This window comes from Numida meleagris, chromosome Z, assembly GCF_002078875.1.
Source record: "Numida meleagris isolate 19003 breed g44 Domestic line chromosome Z, NumMel1.0, whole genome shotgun sequence".
Lineage (NCBI taxonomy): Eukaryota > Metazoa > Chordata > Aves > Galliformes > Numididae > Numida > Numida meleagris.
This window is the reverse complement of record NC_034438.1, coordinates 20,567,615-20,580,299: the sequence shown is the minus strand read 5'-3', so window position 1 is coordinate 20,580,299 and position 12,685 is coordinate 20,567,615. Positions and strand designations below refer to the sequence as shown.

The 12,685-nt window shown below is 35.9% G+C and overlaps 1 protein-coding gene across 3 annotated transcripts in view; it reads right to left on the bottom strand.

Moving 5' to 3' along the window:
• The window catches only part of RGS7BP (regulator of G protein signaling 7 binding protein), a 37,194-nt gene continuing 24,800 nt past the window's right edge, over positions 292 to 12,685 (bottom strand). For all 3 annotated transcript variants that reach the window (XM_021381162.1, XM_021381163.1, XM_021381164.1), the window contains exons 4-6: positions 3,432 to 3,579; positions 2,378 to 2,448; positions 292 to 1,285 (exon numbers count right to left, since the gene is read on the bottom strand). In XM_021381162.1, coding sequence (XP_021236837.1) covers positions 1,194 to 1,285; positions 2,378 to 2,448; positions 3,432 to 3,579 — 311 coding nt within the window. In that variant the 3' untranslated portion in view covers positions 292 to 1,193. The remainder of the gene's footprint in view (positions 1,286 to 2,377; positions 2,449 to 3,431; positions 3,580 to 12,685) is intronic.

Sequence of the window (12,685 nt, the reverse complement as noted above, 5' to 3'; positions counted from 1 at the left end):
GCTCTGTACTGTAGTTACAGATGGTCGTGGGGCTTGTAGTATCACTGTCCAGTGTAAGTTTAGTTTTGGTGTCTCACTTATCATCCTGAAATATCAATACAAGTCTGGCATATTCATATATATTGCTTCTACTAGCTGTCATTTTTAGCACTTATATATTCATTATAATTTTCTGTCTCTTTGTAAACATACATCCTGAAATGGAAAAATTACCAAAACTTCATAGTTTTTTTTACAGTAAAATTACAAAAAATCCCCACATGTTCTGGAAATATCGCTAGAAACAAGTCATTTAATTTAAATAAAAAACTTTATTAACAATGTAAAACGTTTAGTATCTTACAGTCTGAGATAATTCTGGCATGCCCTGTAAGAGTTAATACTTAGTGATGTGCAGATACCATGCTTTAAATTCTATTGGAAACAGAATGGGTTAGTGTTGTGTTTTACATTGTTTATTTCGCTTCAATAAACTATTATTTTTTTTCAAAAGCTTTTAGAGATACGATTGGCTTAGAAGGAAATTTCTTATTCCTATGTATTGTACAGTATATAGATTGTATGATTTCTCTGTATTTACAAGTTCTAAATATTTTCATATATGTTTTGTGTATCATAAATTAAGATATTTTTCTATGAAGCTTTTAAATTGAGATACAGTGGAAGACTAAATACGAATGAGAGCACAAAAAGCAACAGGAGATTTTGTGCAAATTCTATTATGATAGTGTTTAAATATTTTAGAACTTCAGTACTTCTGCTGTTAAACATTTTTCTATGCTTAAAGACTGTTAGAATATGATCAAGTATTTCATTATGATACTAATAAGAATACTGTACTATGCACAAACTTTCAGCTGTAGTTCAAACAATAGCAACTTAAAAATAATCTATTAACCATAATCCGTATGTCTTTTCTCTGAGTGGTTGAAAGTAAGCATGCAAAACATACTTTTAGAAGTTTTAAAAGCACTCTTAGTTATGCTAGATCTACTCTGCAGCTGGTTCTTGGCCACTGTAACTTTAAGCTTTAAAACTCTTATGTTGAAAAGGAGGATGGAGCAGCTGAGAAAAAGAACAGGCCAGCATAGAAAACATACTTTACAATCAAGAGTAGTAATGTTCCTTTCACAGGTGAAATGACGATGGTTTCATCAATGTTTGATTTTCTTGGTGTTCCTGTATTTAATCTTCTAACTTGAGACAAGACAACACAGTCCAAAGAATCTTCGCTTACGTCTTCTTACTAATGGGTAAGGGGTCAAGTTTAGGAGGCTGCTATCATCTGTCATAAAAAGAACAAAGGCATTTTAACATAAACATGTATGCACACACTCTCACAAAGGAGTTTATGTCTTTTATGTGTTCTATTATTACCTACAAGATCAAGTAGTAGACTCTATTGTTCTAGGCACAGAGCAAATAATAAATGGAAGTTTCTATAAGAGTCTTAATATGCAAGTTATCAGGTCTCCATGATAGTGCAACAGAAGTTTTGGCAAGAAGAGTACAAGCTCAGTGATGCAACCTTAAGGAAATGACTCCTCAAGTACTGAGAGAATTATGCCAAAATATTCCTGTTTGGGTGAATAATGTCAGGGTCCCAAACAAAACTGAAAGATAAATAATTTTAATACCTTCATTGCAGACATGTAGTTTTGAAAATGTTGATTTAACATTACATTCTGACTTAATTTAAAGATGGAAAAAAAAATACTGAGTGACTGTTTGTGCACATCAGTGAGAATTTCCATTTAAAACTCCAAAAATGGAACATTTTGGCAAGTAAAGAATGTACAACCCTAACACTTGCCTGTGAAAATTCGCACAATACACTGACCCTGTGTCTGATTATCTTTCTACCTTACATACTGACTCCTTTGAAATTCAAGGCAAGTATTTCCTCTGCATAGGGTCAGAGCCTCATTATCACTGAGTCATGATACAGATGCAACAAGCCTTGCAGGGGTAAACCAAACCCCATCACTCTGCATGATCCTCACCACAGCCTGTGCAATTTATGCTTTCATTACATTTGAAAAAGAAAGCTTCATGACACAGGGGGGATTAGTTATGCTGCTACCTTTATCTCAGAAGGAAAAGTCTATTATTTTATCTACAGATATTGTATCAGTAACTCATCAGAATACTGTAATTGAAGAGTAATGTTCTCAAATGAAATCTGAGAGGACAAAGTTCACATATTAAGTTCTGTCTCCATTGAATCAGTAGGGAAGGGATTTCACCTAGATTTTTGCTTCTGGCACTCCTACAGAAAAAAAAATAAATAAAGCCACCCCAGATTTTTCAGATCTAATTGAAGCCAAAACCTTTTATTACCTTAATTTTCCTTACAGGAAGAAAACGTAAAACCTACCTTGATTTTTCAGTGGTAAAGGCATAGTCTCCCTGAGTTTACTTAAAAGGTTTTTCATTTCTCTCATGTCTCTGTGGAGAAAAATGTTGAAAAAGATGTAATAGAACAACAATTGAAGACTCTGAATGGAGAATAGCTCACAGAATAGCTTTATATGCTCAAATAATGAAACAATAAGCCAAACAAAATAATATTGAAATCTATTGGGCTAGCATATAGTCCAAATACATATATCAGAAGGTGTGTACCAAAATAAGGGAGCACTTTTTTTTAAGAAAGTCTATTTTACAATTAGCATAAATATTAGTGTTATCCTTCTCAGCATTTTAAGCTTCTACCATGAACTTGCTTCTCTGTTTAAAAGGCAATTACACATGTAGCCACCTCATATCACTACACCTCTGTGGGCAATAAGTGAAAATTTTAGAAATGGGGCTGTCTCTGTTCCTCTTCTTAGGAGGAAAACTTCAGCACAAAATTTGCAGAAGACAGAAAGTACTGATAACAAAATGTCATCTCAGAAAGAAATGTTGGGGATTAGGATTACTTCCTACTAAAGGGTCTCAATTTTGTCTTTCAACTGCAGCTAAGAGATTAGGAGAAATCCACCCTGATGTACCAGTGGACAGTTTTCTCCTCACCTCCTAAGGCTTCCACATTCATAACAATGGGCAGAACCAACTGAAGTGAACTGCATTTTGTGCTTTCAATTCATGAATGCAGGATTGCAGGCTGGCAGATTTCAGGTACAAAATCAGAAGCCACTTCAGATAAAACAGCAGCTCTCCCTTTAAGAGAACCTGACCCACTAGCACCATAATTTCCCGCCCTTTGGTTTTGACAGTCTCTGGTAATAAGCCAAATTAAGGATGCCACTTCTCTCTGCTCTTCTTTTAGGAGTTGCTTTCAGATATGTTAAATGTAACAAAAGTATTAACAGTTATTTAATTAACCAACACCTTTTATAGTAGCAACATTGGCTTCCTAACTGTAAATGACTAAATCAACCCTAGACATTAATTTGTTTTATTTAAGGATGAAATGCTACACATACCTCTCAGTGTTTTCAATGTCTGTGGAAACCTGCCATAGATGCTGTTGAATATCTGTAGGTGATGACAATGTGTCTTCTAAAATAGGTACTTCGGAGCTCTCCTCCACTTTAATGTCCAAGATCTTTGGTGGGGCACAAAGCTCTTTTCCTTTAAAATATTCAAACAAACATGCACTCTTGTTATTAATAAATGTAAATTCAGATTATGTCATTGATGTTTTGGGCTTGACCTTGCGTGGCATAAATGAGGGAAATTTGCAAATACAAATTCTGAGCAAGAACCATTCAGAAAGAGGGCAGGACACACCAATCTGCTAATCAGAGTGCTGCTATGTGGTACTCCTACCAAACTAGATCAAGAGAAATCCCACAAAAGCATATGTGGAGCTTCAGATTTTACTTATTAAGTATTATGAAGACTTCCAGTTGAACTCCAGTGGCTCATGTGTGAGATGAAATAAGAACAAGAGGACAAAACAGAACAAAATAAATAGGGAAGTAGAGTGTACGTTCTGAAAGAAACTTCAGAAACTCTAACATTATAGAACATTGCAATCCATGTCTCCTAATATTACTGTAGTATTAAGGAAAAGCAAAAGACAAAAATATGCAATTTTTCATGTGATGATTTAAATAACAATGCATAGCAGCCAACATTCTCAGCTCAATATGCAGTATATTCTGAATTTCCATGCTTACACTTGCCTAATTCATGCTTACTATATAAAAGGCAGTGCTTGAACTATGCCGAGATTTCATCTGCTTGGGCTTTTGCATGGGAGAGAATGGGAGATAAGATAGGGACTATGCAAGAGAATGCAAGTGAATGCATTGGTGCATATTGCACTTATATTGCATATTGGTGGGATTTGTTGGTCTCTTTTCAAACTTGCTGTGGACAACCAGTTGGTATTCATCGCCTGTAGTGTCAAATACAGACCTGGTACAAAGTATACAAGGGGACATATTGTTCTTGCAAGTATCATTTAAATGAGAAATTTCAAATTGCCGTTCATTGTGTTATTAAGAAATTAAAGATTTTCCACTTTCAGTGATTTCACAAAACAGTGTAAACAATCTCAGAAGAAAAAACATGAATAAAATGTTCTAAAGCTAGAAGAAAAAGCAAAATTTAATTCAGTGCTACTGTGGAGTTGACTAGGAAATGTTTTTTTTTTATCTCACGACGACTGCGATTTGAAAAATTTTCACATCAGGACAAAACTGAGTACTTCCTCCAGGGTTTCACAAAGAAAAGGAAGAATATGAACACAGGAGTGGTTACTAAACTCATTCTTCTGAGACTAAGATCACAAACCATGCTATGTTATGCTTCCACATCACAAACAGTACACCTTGTAAACCTGTATTAAAAAAACCCTTGAAATTCCCGCATCTAAAAAAAACTATTGGGCAGATTCTCTAAATGATATTATGGTAAATCATTCATTTGTTGAAAAAAGAAATAATTCTTAGCTACTTGTTTGAAGTCAAATTAGACATTATTTATTCTACAGAAGATATTCAGTTTATGTTCTCATTATCCTTTAAAATCAGCAGGAAGCCCTTCCCTGCTTCCACCTCTCTCAGCTCCTGCCTTGGAATCTAACCGTGATTCAAAAAGATGGCATAACCCGACATAAACAAATTATGTCCTGTACTCTTTCTCTGCTGCCTACTTTGGCATCCACTGCTAACTTCTACTTTGCCCTCTGCGAGCCACTTCAACCCATCAAATGATAGAAGATTACCCCAGCCAGGACACAGACCTGAAGTGGTCAAAGGGATATTATTCCATACCATTATTATTATTTTCTCTTCCTTTTTCTGTCTTATTAAATTGCCTTTACCTCAACCCATGAGTTTTACCTTTTTCCAGTTCTCCCCCCTCCCCACTGTGGGGGAGCAAGCGAAAGGCTGTGTAGCACTCAGCGGCCTGCCAGGTTAAGCTGCAATAGTGTAACTTTCAAATTATTTTCAGTTGTAACTGCAGCTTATGCTGTTATTTTAAGGTAGTTCATACTGTACAATTTTAATTGTTCATTTGTGTAAGCTTCACTATTCATCACTTTTCCCAGAAGCATGTAACACGATATGCTGCTAAGAATAATTCACTTACCACTTCTCTGTAAAAGTGGGTTGCCCCATAGAAACTAATTTGTCAGTGATATCACAAGGTGTAATTGGTGCAAAAGGTTTCAATTAATTCTGCCATTATTTGGAACTGCTGTGTTGAAACCCTCCCCTGACTTCTGGTGACATACTGTCAAGAACAATCCTGTCTATATATGCATCCTACAGGGATGTGAAAGGTGTTTCAATAGAAACAGTAACAGTCCCAGATGAAATAACAGTAAAGATTCTTCTTCCTAACTTGAGAACAGGCTTACTGAGACTGTAATGTTCTTTTTGTTAACAAAAAGGCAAGCTCTTGCAGATTTACCAGAACCAAGGACTCATTTCTTTTCAAATGAAAAGAGCTCTTCGCAATACTTCTGTTGTACTGTGAACAATTCATGAAGCTTTCTTTGAATTTCAGAGCATCTGTTCAATCACTTCAAAACAGTTAAAGCATCAGCTAATAATAAAAGCTTTGCTTGAATAATGTATATGACTCAGGCTTAACATTTCTACTACATAGTATAGACTGTAGGGAAACAAAAGCTCTTTAATCTTCTCACCCTTCTACCATGGGAGAGGATATCTTTTGTATTATCCATTCTTAAAATAGAGACATGAACCCTAAATTTTACTTTCAGTTTAGTCAGTGGAGAGACTTTCCTTAATTTCAGTTGGAGTTTGATCATGCATACAGTGTTTTCAGAGGTATCGACATACACTGGCTGTTTGTGCCACTTGACTAGACAGAGGCTCTTTTTACTGTTGATGAAGTTTTAATTTAAACCTGATGTATTTTTTGTCTCCTAGCCTCTCATTCAGCAAATATTTTTACTTTTCCCATTGCTTTTGGTGTGAAACTAAATTCATTGAATTAAATAACTCTGAAGCTGCAAACTGAATGAGGATAAAGAAGAGGACAGAAAATGATCAGCTCAGCAAAGGTATATATGCTGTCTCATCACTGTGCTTTACATCTCTCACCCGCTGTGCTCATTCCTGCTCCTGTGGTGACCTCTGTGTTTGCTTCTGTCACGCTATACTGTGTGTTCACCCTTAATCTCCACCTGTGTCTCAGATAAACTTGTATAATGCAAATTTAAGTATCTATCTATTATAGATTCCTCATAGCTAATTAGATATTGTTTAAAATAACAGAACCGAATACAATGAAAGACCCTCCAATGAACTGAGGGTTTCTTTTTGTAATCTTTCTTGTAATCTTCTAGTATTTCTAGGTACAATTTTAAGGAAATGCAAGTATCACAAAATACATGCTGGAAAATCAAGTATCCTAAGAACTTCGTTGTGATACATAATACAAAGTTATCTGCAATTTGATATCGTTCTCAACAATAGCAAGAATGAGATGAGTCCAGATTTACATCATAAAAGCATATAAAAGTATATTCTGTCCATAGTATGCAGTTCCTCCCCAACTTATCCAAGCAGTCACACAATTTCATCAGGTAGTCACCACACTAGTATCCTAGTGTTGGTATCCTTCCGCCCTCAGCTATGTTTGTACCAGTCAGTTACTGAGACTGGACTGCTTTATTTTCTTTAGGGCTTCTAAGCAGACTTGTGGTTGGAATAAAGAACATGTACATTACAAGAATTAAATAATTTTGTATATTATTCTGAGAAAGCATTCATACATTAACACATAAAAAAGACACAGGATAAGACTTTGAGACCATATTATACAGGGATGTGTAAGATTCTAGGAATGTAATGAATCCTGGACTCCTTCTTCCCATGGATATTCACACAAGTTCTACTAAGCCTGACAGCAGGAATTACCTCTCCATGGTTGCACACTTTTTTTTCATTATGTTACAAACTGTATATCACATTCATGTGATTCTGGACCATAAGAACAATACTGCCTTACAACTATATCAGCAGTGATTTATTTTGTTCAAACTCAGTATAAATGGCTAGTTCTAAACCTTGCACATACAAAGTACCTTTAATTATTTTACAGCATGTTTTGTACTCTGGAAAACATCTCCAGTTCATTTTTAACTTAAAAATTTCTGTCCCTTCTTACCCTTCATTTGTTGTACAGGCTTACTTCCAAAATCAGAAAAATTAGTACCTTGATCCAGATCGCAAAGCTGGGTAACAGAATGATTGCAGTCTGCAGCCTAGGATTTCTTAAAACATTTTCTAAAATAATGTGTAATTATATAAACAAACAAGGCAACCATATCTGTAGATGATTCTAAGAAATTTATGATTTATATGTAAACGTGTACAGGCATTAGACTTTGGGAACGTGTACTTTCACAGTGACATGCTATAATGATCCAGTGAGTAGAGCAATATTTTGCAGTTCCTTACAATGAAACAAATATACTATTATTGTCTATACATGAATCGGCAAAGCTCTTTTATTTGTTATTTTTACACATTCAAATGCAGTGATATGCTTTATGATGTACCTGTGATAATCTAAAAACAAGAAATAATTGTGACTGGATATAGCAACATATGCTGGAGCATTCTTAAGAACTGTGAGGTAATTCTGGCTTTTCTCAGAGTAGGATCTTGGGAACCTCAGTATTAGTTTAGAAGAAGGACCATCGCATTCAGCAGCTTCCTTAGACAGAAATTATGTCAGCAATTTCCTCTTATATCTCTTAATCAGAAAAATAGTCAATATTGGAATCATGCAATGTCAATAAGGTAGACATACAGCATGTAAAGAAATAAGAGCTGAATTTTGTAAACACTTCAGAGACATTTAAGCTAGTTCAGAGTATCTTGCTTCCCATGAAACTACAATTCATGTTTCAAAAAGTATTAACAAGTGTTTGACATTGCTCCCTAACGCACAAAGCTATGCAACTCAAATGATGGAGAAGGACAAATAAAACAAAAGCAAGACAAGAAGCTCCAAATCCCAGTTAAGTGAACTCATCTGTTGCTTGGTGAAGTCTGAGAAAGATTATTCTATTCAGAAATTCTGCTGAAGTATGATACTGATGCAGAAGAGATTTCAGAATATTTCTTGGAAGAGATAGAACATGACCTGCCATCTCTCATTTCTGCCATTTCCCCAGTAGGTAATTTGCTATTGACATCCTGTTCTGACAAAACAGACAGCAAGGTCCTTAAAGCCATTATGTGAGGGAATGCAGGAAAACAGTACTGCACTGAAAACTATACTTATATAACTTCCCCCAGAGTTTTCATGTGATCCTGTACAAGCTACTCAAACCCAGCCCCTCAAAATAGTTACTATTAAAGTACTTTCAATTTTATGGTTGCTCTACTCAGAGACTCTTTACACTCAGTTGCAACTGAAATTACTGAGAAACGACTCTAAATGCACATACATCACTTCATAACATATGTTACAGCCTCAGATTCTAAAGTAGCACTCTTTTCTTTAATCATGCTTTGTTCCTCATCTACAATGAGAAAAATTTCTACTACTTCACTACTCAAGTACAGGAGACACTCTCATCAGTGTATGAGTTACCAAGAAAGGCCTGAGAAACAGAGGAATTCTGCCTTTATAAGCAAAATTAAATACAACATATGACACTGAACAATTTGTGTAACAAACAGATGAAATGCCCAAGTAAGTATTAGCATGTACAAGTTAGCCAGGACCCTTAGGACTGTGGAAAGGAGTTAGAAAGTGTATGATCAGATAACCAGAGACTTAATACAGGCAACAAGATTGAATTAAGGCTACTTGGACCTGTTTCATTCTAGCCATTGCAAACTTTCTGAATGTTGAATCCTGCAGTCATATCATAGAATCATAGAATCTTTTGAGTTGGAAGGGACCTTCAAAGGCCATCTAGTCCAACTACCCTGCAAAGAACAGAGACACCTACAGATAGATCAGGTTGCTCAGAGCCCTGTGCAGCCTGACCATGACTGTCTCCACAGACGAGGCATCCCGCACATCTATGGGCAATCTGTTCCAGTGCCTCACCACCCTTACTGTAAAAAACGTCTTCATTATATTTAGTCTAAATCTCCTTTTCTTTAGTTTGAAACCATTTCCCCTTGTCCTATCATCACAGATCCTGCTAAACAGTCTGTCATTGTCCTTAGAGTCCCCCTTTAGATACTGAAAGGCTGCTCTCAGGTCTCCCTTCTCTTCTCCAGGCTGAACAGCCCCAGCTCTCTCAGCCTGTCCTCGTAGGGGAGGTGTTCCATCCCTTGGATCATTTTTGTGGCTCTCCTCCATTTTCAGCACTGGGCTTTTGTGGTGTATGTTCCTTACAAGCAAATTTATTAGAAAGCACTTACCTCAGTTTACTTACTGCATAACACACCTGGAAATATTTATGTTTTTTGGCTCCAGTGTGACTGTTAAATCTCATAAAAATAACAGACTGTCTGACTTTTCTAGCAGAGGTTGTATGACAGTAGTAAGTTAATTTTAAGTATTGTAAATATGAAAGAAATCTATCTACAGGAAGGTTGATATATACTATTCAGTATACATAGGAGTGTTTCTTCAGTAAAACAGAAAGATAAGGAGCGATGAGAAGACTGGTGCTGAGAAAGAGAGTGAAAATAGCCAAAGCTCAGGCCTACAAACTAGTGTGGTGTTTCATAAAAGAGCATCTGTTTTCCAGCAGGGAGCACTGGCATACTTCCTCTTGGGAAAAGAGCATCAGCATCAGCTCACTGCTTTAGCTTTATCTGTTCTGTAGCTTATTTGATCATGTCTCGTCAAGAGAGCAAGCAGTTCCCATATTATTATTTATTAACTGCAGGTTAGTCAGAACAGCCTGCATGTTACTCTACTTTAATCTCGATGGGAATATAAATTGGTGAAAACTTATGGGAGATTTAAAAACTCAACAAACTACTTATCCAACAGTTTAAAGGAGGAGAAAATGGAAAACATTACATCCAAATGAAAAGTATTGCCTTCAAAAATAACCTTCAAGATACAGCAAGAAATTAGGTGCAGGGAATAACATCAGACATGTGCTTTTAAGAATTAAATGAAGTTAGCACATATTGGAAATATTCACTGTGGTACTCCTTGTAGACAAGAGAAACAAATGTCTATTTTAGTATCATCACTCAGTGAAAAACTGGTGAAAAACTGAACAGATGAAAAGGTAAAAAATCTATATGCTATCAGTAGCACAAGATATTTTATACTGGTGACATTATCAGCTCTTTCATTTCTAGAGATAAATTTATGCACTTTGCCTACACTGTAGTATCAATCTTCAGAAGTAAAGACATAAAATAAATTACTTATTCTGCTCCTTGGAAAATAGTATGTTTTGGTACACTTAGAATTAGAGAATAGGCTGCAAGGCCATCTTGTTTTACTCCCTGCTGGAATCAGGGCCAACTTGCACCAGGTTTCTTATGGCCTTGCCCAACTGAGTTATGAATACCTCCAAAGATGGAGATTTCACAGCCTCTTTGTGTCCGTGTTCCAATGTTTGATGATCTTCACAGTGAAAAAATACTTGTAACTAGAATTTGTCATGTTGAATGACACCTTCACAATACTTCTAAGCATTGTAAATATCTAGGGATTTCATGTATAAGAACAACACTCTGCTAGCTATGTTCCACAATTCACCTGAATATGTCAAAATCTCATTGATTTTATAATTTTTGCCTATTAATAATTATTATGATGTTTTCCTCAAAGAATGTCAAAGAAAGTTGGAGCGAAGTTACTGTGGTTATTTCTGTGGATATAGGATAAAAACTAACTCCATCTAGCAAGGGCAAAACAGCTACCATAACTTTCTTTATAGTCAGATGAGGTACCAAAGCAGAGCAAAAGTACTGCTACGTAGGAAAAGAGCTGGCTCATGTTGTAATGCTGTAATTTGTTTTATTCAACTCCAGACATGTGACAGAAGTTTAGTATAGGTTAATCATGTTGATTTCATCCAGAGGCAAAGGGGAGATAGAGACATTTCAGTTACTCAGGTCACCTCAAACTAAATTCTGCTACTACAGAAAGTGCCTTGACAACTGTAGCCAATGCTAGGAAATGTTGTACATTTTGTCTCTAAAAAAATGGTGATTCATTTTAGAAGCTGGTATATGACAGCTCTGTTAATTCTGCCTCTTTAAATTTTATAGATTTCTTTTTGACTTGAGAAAAATGATAAGAAGCTCAATTTAGCAATTATAAACATTTAGTTATTATTTTCATAATATAAAGTACCAGTGGCGTTAGCTATACCACGTAGCTAGATATAAAAAGTGCATTACAGGACTTTTCAGGAAATGCATGAAGTTTATTACAGAACAAGAACATTGACTTATCTTTACCAGGTGTATTCTGCTGAGATACTATCTGGGAAAAGAGTACTTACAAGTAGACTGGACACAATCCCCAAGCTACTGAGTGATCTGTTCAGTAAATTATCTCCATTTCTCCATTTTTCTTTCAATATGGTCAACATGGTCATTATGCTTAAAGTAATCAGGTTCTGTTCACAGAATTATTTATTTCCTAAATGACTAAAAATTTTCATACCAGTACTGTTATCAGTTTGATCAGAATCATTCTGCTTAATTTAGAGAACTCTTCAAGTTATTTATCAGTTATTCCCTTCGCTCATCAGCAGCTTCTTACAGGTGGGCCAACCAATAAAGAAGGCAAAATACATACCGTATGTAAAAAAACAGTTGAGAATCAGGACTTCTATAACAGATCTCTGGCAGATCAGCCTGAAAGGCAAGTGTGGCTAAAGCAGCCAACATACTGACATCACACTGCTGGAAACACAGCACCAGTCAGCTCTGCCAGAGATCACCTTACACAATTCCTAGGAAGCCCACTTGAGAGATGACACTTTAGAGTCATCCAATATACTTGAGAGTATTCGTATAACACTATTAGCTCACTAGTATAAAATGTGAGATGAACTTCATCACCACTATAAGCCCTCGGCATGTTCTCGCACTTTCTTTGTTGGAGTTGGAGAGGTGAATGCTGTCCCTGTAGTATTCTCTGAGACACTACAGCACTTCAATTTGTGTAAAGTAAATGGCAAGAGCAATGGCTTCCTTAGACAACACCTAACTTAGGGGCTAGGGGATACACTCATCCAGGTAGTAGTTTTTTGAGGTGTATAACTGGCTTCTTTTTGGCTGTATTTTTCCAGAGAGAACAA